The 9,176-nt window shown below is 43.4% G+C and overlaps 1 protein-coding gene across 1 annotated transcript in view; it reads left to right on the top strand.

The window, feature by feature from the left end:
* The first annotated feature begins 7,234 nt into the window (after positions 1–7,234).
* The window catches only part of LOC143995813 (lymphocyte antigen 6E-like), a 7,414-nt gene continuing 5,472 nt past the window's right edge, over positions 7,235–9,176 (top strand). The window contains exon 1 of the mRNA XM_077490526.1: positions 7,235–7,364. Within this exon, the coding sequence (XP_077346652.1) occupies positions 7,253–7,364 (112 nt within the window). The 5' untranslated portion in view covers positions 7,235–7,252. The remainder of the gene's footprint in view (positions 7,365–9,176) is intronic.

A 9,176-nucleotide genomic window follows, 5' to 3' on the forward strand; every position in this document is an offset into this window, starting at 1 on the left:
CTATTGAGATGTTGTGGTATGACCTTAAAAAGGCCGTTCATGCTCGAAAACCCTCTAATGTAACTGAATTAGGACAATTCTGCAAAGATGAGTGGGCCAAAATTCCTCCAGGATGCTGTAAAAGCCTCATTGCACGTTATCGCAAACGCTTGGTTGCAGTTGTTGCTGCTAAGGGTGGCCCAACCAGTTATTAGGTTTAGAAGGCAATCACTTTTTCACACAGGGCCATGATGGTTTGGATTTTTTTTCACCTTTAATAATAAACACCTTCATTTACAAATTGCATTTTGTGTTTACTTGTGTTGTCCTTGACTATTGTTTAAATTGGTTTGATGTTCCGAAACACTTAAGTGTGACAAACATGCAAAGGAACAGGAAATGAGGAAGGGGGCAAACACTTTTTCACACCACTGTAAGTACCCGAAATAAATAAATATTTGGAATCACGGTTCTGTCCTCTATTCCAGATCAGAGGTATGGAAAGGCGGAGGTCATGGAATACTTGGAATTACTCCCAGGAGGCTTCACGCAGATCATCATCTTACTGAAGAGTAGACGGCTCCAGCTCTCATTATTGTCTATTATCTGTCTGCATTTTACAAGCGCTCATAAACCCCTCTACAGAATTAACAGGAAGCCGTATTAAGTGAGCTCACTAATACAACATTAGGTACAGTTCGCTAAGAGATAGTTCCATTAAACCGTTTCATACTTACCTTTAGGAGGTTCGGCTTTGCAGCAAATGGCAGGGATTACCAAAATCGCAAAACATTTTGCTGCAAAGTTTGCAGGTACGCCACCAAAAGTAAGGAACTACCTATAATGCAGTGCATGGCTTTTGCCTCTCGTGAGCCGAGTCCCAGGAGCCAATCATCTGAAGGCATGGATAACCCAGCCCCCTTTCTAGCCAAGGCAAGCCATAGAATATACAACTTTCTTTCCTTCCAGAAAGAAAAATTGCTCGATTCCCCCCCCCCCATCAACACCCCCGATGGGAGAGAACACTGCGATGGCACCGCTGGCAATGCTCTATGCAAACATTTCTGACAGGCTGGTTATACTGAAGTCAATTGATCGACTTCAGTACAACCAGCCTGCCCATAGATGGATGAGATCTCAGCCCTGCTGAAACCAGCCAAGATTCCATCCATCTATGACCGGCTTTAGTGTAGGCTCAAAGCAGCCATACGCTCATTAGGTGTTGGAGCTTTCGGGGAGGGTCGACAATTCTGTCCACAGTACGAATGCCTTAAATGTCTTGCCACCTGCGGGGAGGAGCCGGGTTCTCTCCTCCACATCTTCTGGTCTTGGCGCCTATTGCTCCCTTACTGGACCGAGGTTCACCGCAGCATCCCTAAGTTTACTAATCGGGTGTTGCCTTGGAACCCCCCCGCTTTCTACCTCTTGCATCACCACAAGATTCCAAGCGAGATCTATTTTGCCTCTCCTGCTCACGGCAGCGAAGAGCTGCATACCACTGTTTTGGATGCAGACACATCGTTGGCGTTGGCCGTCTGGTTGAAAAATGTATCCTCAACCAATGCAGTGACGGCTTGGTGGCCATGGACAGGGGCCTTCGAGAGAAGTTCCTAGAGAAATGGTTTTATTGGCACGAGTTTGTCTATTCTGAGGAGCACGCGGAGCTGGTGACTTAACTACCTTGGGAGCTGAAACGCATGGGAAGGCTCCCTGGAGATATGGATAAGAGTCTGGTGGTCCTTTTTTTTTTGTTCCTCCTTTCCTTCTCTTTCTTTACTTTTTCTCTAGCTATTTTTTGGAGTTTGGCCTTTAGGTCATACTTTCTTTTTCTACAATCTGACTAAAAACGTTTTTTACCGTCAAAAGATTTGTGCGGGATTCAGAAACTTCCCAGACCCAGCAGCCTACTGTCGGGATTGCCACCAGGAGTTGTTCTCCCTTGTGATACTGTGGTAGATGGGCTTTTGGATGTTTTCGTGGAGATGTTCTACTGTGTGTACAACCAATGTCGCGGTTTCTGTATCACCGTATGCCTTATTTAAATAAAGAATAAAATAAAAAAATGTCTTGCCACCCATGTAACTCGTGTATAGCGCCAAAGAGGGTGGGGTTTCACCACTTCGTACCCGGGCCATTTCTGCCACTTCACTTCTACATGTAAAAATCAGCTTTTTTTTTGCTAGAAAATTAATTAGAACCCCCAAAACTTATCCCCTTCCCGCCAAGCGTACGCAGATGTGCGTACTCGGCTTTCGTGAGTTATACCGGGATGATGCCCAGAGCTTCAGGTACCATTGTTTAGAGCGGGCGATCGGCTTTCCAAGGATAACAACCGATGCGGCTAAAAAGCAGCTCGGTTGTTATCCCAGAGGAGCAGGAGGGGACATCCCCGCCTCCCGCCGCTTTTCACGGGCCTCCTGGTGGCACCCGGAGAGCCAATCGGCAATCCGGCTCTTCCGGCGGCTAGAGACAGAGCGGAACAAAGCCGGAAGCGGCCTCGTTACAGTCTCCGGGATGTAAATGCAGAAGCGACGTCACTTCCTGTTTACTCGGCTGGCAATGGCGCCGGATTTTAAAAAATATACAGTATTCAGATACAATGTTTTCGGCGATCTGAATACTTTGAAGTGCAAAGGAGGGATTTGGGGTCTTTTAGACCCCCTGATCCCTCCATAAAGAGTACCTGTCACCACCTATTACTGTCACAAGGGATGTTTACATTCCTTGTGACAGCAATAAAAGTGATCACATAAAAAAACACAATTTAGTAATATAAAAATAAGAAAAAAAAATTCAAACCGCCCCCGTCACCGCAAGCTCATGCAGCAAAGAAAACGCATACGGAAGTCGCACCCGCCTATGTTAAACTGTGTTTAAATCACACATGTGCGGTATCGCAGTGATTGTTAGAGCGAGAGCAATAATTCTAGCACTAGACCTCTGTAATTTTTAAGTACCAAAATTTGTGTCGCCATTCCATGAATGCGTGCAATTATAAAGCATGACATGTTTGGTATCTATTTACTCGGCATAACATCATCTTTCACATTATACAAAAAAAAAAAATTGGGATAACTTTACTGTTTTGTTTTTTATTTATTTATGTATGTGTCCCTTTTCCCCCAAAAAATTGCGTTTAAAACACCACTGCACAAATACCACGTGACATAAAATATTGCAACAATCGCCATTTTATTCTCTAGATTCTCTGCTAAAAAAAAAAAATTATATATATATATAATTATTATTATTTGGGATTTATATAGCGCCAACAGTTTGCGCAGCGCTTTACAATATGAGGGCAGACAGTACACTTACAATACAAATCAATACAGGAGGGATCAGAGGGCCTTGCTCGTTAGAGCTTACAATCTAGAAATATAATATAATGTTTGGGGGTCCTAAGTAATTTTCTAGCAAAAAATAGGGATTTAACACCAAATGTCAGAAATAGGCTTAGTCATGAAAGGGTTATATATATATATATTTTTAGCAGAGACCCTATAGAATAAAATGGTGGGTGTTGCAATTTTTTTTTTTTTTTTTTTTTTTTAAAGTCACACGATATTTGTGCAGCGGTTTTTCAAAGGCAGTATTTTTTGGAAAAAAAACAAACATTTTTTTTAATTTAAAAAAAAAAAAACCTTAAAGTTAGTCCAATTTTTTTATATAATGTGAAAGATGATGTTACACCAAGTAAATAGATACCTAACATGTCACGCTTTAAAATTGCGTCGGCCTGTGGGATGGCGGTAAACTACGTAGCACAAACCAATCAAAATACACTTATTGGTATTTTTTTTTTTTGGATGTTTATTTTTATAGCAAAAAAGTTAAAAATGTTGCTTTTTTTTCAAAATTGTCACAATTTTTCTGTTTATAGCGCAAAAAAATAAAAGCTGCAGAGGTGATCAAATACCACCAAAAGAAACCTCTATTTGTGGGGAAAAAAAAAATAAAAATATGTAAATTTTGCTTGGGTACAACGTCGCACGACCGCGCATTTTGTCAGTTAAAGCAACGCAGATTTGTATAAATATTTTGCCATGTTTTGTATCATACATTAACACATGAAACAACATGACCACAATGGAATGTGTCCAGGAAGAAGACAGGTAATCACTCTGGATGTCCCCCTCCCCCCACCATCCTTCCCTGGGGTGTCTGGACAAGTCATTGATAGCCTGTAATCATTAGATAATCCCTGATCCAGCCTTCTTCTGGTAAACTGGACAATAATTATCTAATACAGGTGTGTCGCCCTCGTGACTGTACAATGCCATTTTCTCTTTTGTGGCCCTCAGCTGGTTTAAAGCTAAGAAAAAAAAATCCTTAACCTGACAATCTACTGACTGGAATGGTACCAGCTGATTGGAGAAAAGCCAATGTAGCACCAATATTTTAAAAGGGCCCAAAATACATCCCTGGGAATTACATACAGACCAGTTAGCCTAACATCAATAGTATGTCAACACTTCGAGGGGATGATAAGGGACTATATACCAGATTTTAGAACGGTATCATTAGCAGTAATCCGCATGGATTCATGAAGAATAGTTCTTGCCAAACCAATCTATTAACCTTCTATGACAGTGATGGCGAACCTTGGCACCCCCAGATGTTTTGGAACTACATTTCCCATGATGCTCCACTACACCGCAGAGTGCCAGAGCATCATGGGAAATGTAGTTCCAAAACATCTGGGGGTGCCAAGGTTCCCCATCACTGTTCTATGAGGAGCTGAGTTGCCATCTAGATAAAAGGAAGGCCCGTAGACGTGGTGTATCAACAGCATGGGGTGCCCACCCCCGGGTCCATACCAGGCCCTTCACAACACATGGCGGCACAAGGGTTGGGGTCTCCGGGTGACGTCACTAGATGGCCACACCCAATGGCTATATAAGAAATGGCAGACAGCGGGAGGAGGACGAAGAAGACATCACCGGAGAGAGAAGAGGGAGGGAGGAAGAAGAAACCACGGGAGAGATAAGAGGAAGAAGAAACACCGGAGGAAGAAGATACGATTTTTAATAAAGGACTTGTCAAAAAACATCTCTTGTGTTTTGTAACACTACACTTCTTTTTTTGGTGAATAGGTAGGGGTACAATGTACCCCATACTCATTCACATGGTGGGGGGCAGAATCCCTATTAAAAGGGGCCTCCAGATTCCGGTAAGCCCCTGCCCACAACCACCACCCAGGGTTGTCAGAAAAGGGTCCTTATCCACAACAACATGGGCAGGGCCTCCACCCCAAAGCACCCCCCCCCCCTTGAGGGCATGCGGCCGGATATGGTGCGGGGGGGTGCTCACTCATCCCCTTCCTTTCCTGACCTGCATTCTCGAATAAGGGTCTGGTAAATACCCCACGCCATTTTTTTTTTAAATGTTGGCGTGGGGGTGTCCCCTCCAAATCCATACCAGACCCAAAGGGTTCCACAGTGCATCAACGTGGGAAAGGCCTCCTCTCCCTCTCCTCCATGAACATTAACAGGGGACCTCCTCTCCCACAGAGCATCAATGTGAACGGGCCCCTCCACACATCACAATAACACATCAATCTGAACAGATCCTTCTCTCCCAAAACACAGCAGTGTGAATGGCTCCTTCTTTCCCACAATCCATCAATGTGAATGGGCACCTCTCCCGCACATCACCACAACACATCAATCTGAACGGGTCCTTCTCTCTTCTCCTGTCCCAAAATGCATCGGTGTGAATGTGCAGTTCTCCTCTTCTCTCCCACAATGCATCAGTGTGAATGGGCCCTTCTCTCCCACAATGCATCAGTGTGAATGGATCCTTCCCTCCCAAAATGCATCATTGTGAACGGGTCCTTCTCCTTTCCCAAAACACATCTCCTCTCCACTCCCACAATGCATCAGCGTGAATGGCTCCTCCTTTCTCAAAATGCATCAGTGAGAATTGGTCCTTCGCCTTTCCACTCCCAAAACGCATCAGTGTGAACGGTTCCTTCTGCTCTCTGCTCCCAAAACTCATCAGTGTGAATGGGTCCTTCTCTCCCAAAACGCATCAGCGTGAATGAGTCCTTCTCCTTTTTGCGCCCAAAACCCATCAATGTGAATGGATACTTCTCTCCCAAAACACATCAATGTGAATTGGTCCTTTCACCTCTCCACTCCCACAATGCATCAGTGTGAATGGATCCTTCTCCTATCCCAAAATGCATCATTGTGAATGGTCCCTTCTCCTTTCCCACAATGCATCAGTGTGAATGGGTTCTTCTCCCCTCTCCTCTCCCACAATGGATCAGTGTGAATGGTCCCTTCTCCTCTCCTCTCCTCTTCCACAATGGATCAGTGTGAATGGGCCCTTCTCTCCTCTCCCACAATGGATCAGTGTGAATGGGCCCTTCTCTCCTCTCCTCTCCCACAATGGATCAGTGTGAATGGTCCCTTCTCCTCTCCTCTCCTCTTCCACAATGGATCAGTGTGAATGGGCCCTTCTCTCCTCTCCTCTCCCACAATGGATCAGTGTGAATGGTCCCTTCTCCTCTCCTCTTCCACAATGGATCAGTGTGAATGGGCCCTTCTCTCCTCTCCCACAATGGATCAGTGTGAATGGGCCCTTCTCTCCTCTCCCACAATGGATCAGTGTGAATGGGCCCTTTGAGAAGGAGCCAAACAGGTCCACCTCTTGGTGGTTCTTGCAGCCGGTCCCCTGATAACACAAGAAGAGATGATGGTCGGTGTGGGACTCGGCTTGCAGTGAATTACACCTGACGATAAATGTGCGGAGGGTGTGAGCGTGCTTTTTGAAGACAATGCAAAAGGGGAATGAAAAATATAAGGGGGGAGCGAAGTTTCTCCTTAAGGCAACCCATTCATAATGCATGGGCTGTCATTGCCCCCCAATGTGCTCAAAATGACCCTCTTTTTCTATCTCTATCTGACGCACTGCCTCTTCTTGGTTACCCTGATGACGCACTATGGCGCAGTACAGCGTGGTGAAGATTGCCCTAATGGGATAAGTCAGGTGGTATCCCAGGAGGATTCGGATCGCTGGGCTCTACGTCATTCCCACCTATGTGAGAAAGACTCTGGCTACTTTCATATGGTAAAGAGGAAAAAAAAAAAAAGAAGAATCAGTAGTAAAGAATAGTGAAGGTACGCAGAACACAGCACATGGAAAAGATGTATATGGGCCCCTAATTACAAAGACCATTAACCACATTCCATGTCTCTGAGGATAACAGACACACCTAGGGGGCGGCTCAGTGGTCTTCCAGGAATCTGGAATCCATCAGCCACTAATGAACATATATAAGGAAGGAGCAGGGAGGACACACACACACACTCCATTCCAGAGCACTATGGCAGCCTACACAAGTGTGCTTCTCCTGGTGGCTCTCTGCATTGCTTCAGGTATGTCCATTCAATGTGCGCTTTATTATTGTGGCATCTCTATCATCTGTGATATGCAATTGTTATTTAAAAAAAAAAAAAAAAAACAATTTAGCAAAAAAGATTTTCGTGAAATAATTAGACCGCTGAAAATGGTATGTCAGGAGCAGATGGACTCTTGGGGATTGACCTGTGTGTGTGTGTGTGTGTGTGTGGTCTATTTTTTTTTTTTTTTTTTTTTTTTTAATGTATTTTATTTTCTTTCATGTTTTATTTAGACTGTCTATACACTACTATAATTTAAAAAATTCTTTATGCATATTCTAAGAATGTTCAGCTTGATGAATGTTTGTTTTTTAAAAAGGAGTGCAAAATGTTGTCTTGCGTGTGGGGTTTTTTTTTTTTTTTTTTTTTTTTTTTTTTACTGACTTTATTAAACCTAGGGGGGGTTTATTTACTAAAGCTGGAGAGTGCAAAAATCTGGTGCAACTCCCTGCATAGAAACCAATCAGCTTCCAGGCTTTATTGTCAAAGCTTCATTTTACAAGCTGAAGTTAGATGCCGATTGGCTACCATGCACAGCACAGCTGCACCAGTTCTAGTAACCCCCCATAGAGTGCAGAGGTGGCAGCCAATCCACTACTAACTTCAGCGTGTTCAGTTGAGCTTTGACAATTAAAACCTGGAAGCTGATTGGTTTCTATGCAGAAATGTTTACATTTCGCTCCTCCAACCCCCCCCCCCCCCCCCCCCCCCCCCATTTTTATTTTTTTCCTTGTATCCTTCAAATATAATTCTTGTTGTCTAATCACTCTGTGAATATGTATTGTTTTTTTTTTTTAAATATATTATAATAAAAATATATTTTATTTATTATAATAAAAATAATTAATTAAAAGAAAAAAAAGAGATTTATTTTTTATAATACAAATTTGTATATATATATTTTTTTTTAATTTCCACCCCACACTGCTGCTGGCTGCTGCAGGTGTTGTTTCAGGATAGAGAGTGGGGGGGGTCTTTTTTTTTTTTTTTATGAACTCGGTGAACACACTCCCTTTGTTTAATCATCACTTAAGCGTAGTAACCTGTGTTTATGTACTATTATCTACAAGGGTTCTGTAGCTGATTAAGGTGGTAAATGCCCTTGGAGTTGAATTGCCGCCTTAATCAGCCACAGAACTTCTGTACTGTGTTCAATTTTAAAGGAGTGAGTTGGAAACCATAGTTCCATGGTACCTGGGGGTTCCTCCAGAGGTTAAGGGTTCCTTGAGTTATGAGAAATTTCTGCCTCCTGACAAGTTGCCACTGTCCTCATTGATTTCCCCCCCCCCCCCTTTTTTTAAAGCTATCCCTAATGCCGCGTATACACGATCGGACTTTCCGGCAGACTTGGTCCGGCGGACTGGAATCTGTCGGACAATTCGATTGTGTGGGCTCCAGCAGACTTTTTTTCTTCCCCCCCCAAAAAAAGTCAGACGGACCTAGAAATCGAACATGTTTCAAATCTGTTTGATGGACTCGGCTTTCTAGCGTGCAAACTGTTCGTCTGTGTGCTAGTCCGGCGGACCAAAAATGACACATGCTCTGAAGCAAGTACAAGACGGAAGCGCTCGCTTCTGGTAAAACTAGCGTTCGTATTGGAGCTAGCACATTCCTCGCGCTGCTAATGCGCTGTATTAAAAGATCACAGAATTATCGTCTTCTTTATAATGCTAGAAGAATGAAGTTGTGTTGCTGCTCATGTTCGTTCTTCATTATTTATCCTCATCTCATGACTAATATTCTAGTTTTTAAAAGCCACATCTCCATAAATGTTTACAAGTCTTTTTT

The sequence above is a fragment of the Lithobates pipiens genome, unplaced genomic scaffold (assembly GCF_037356315.1).
Source record: "Lithobates pipiens isolate NorthernLeopardFrog02 unplaced genomic scaffold, aLitPip1_a1.2 Scaffold_19, whole genome shotgun sequence".
NCBI lineage: Eukaryota > Metazoa > Chordata > Amphibia > Anura > Ranidae > Lithobates > Lithobates pipiens.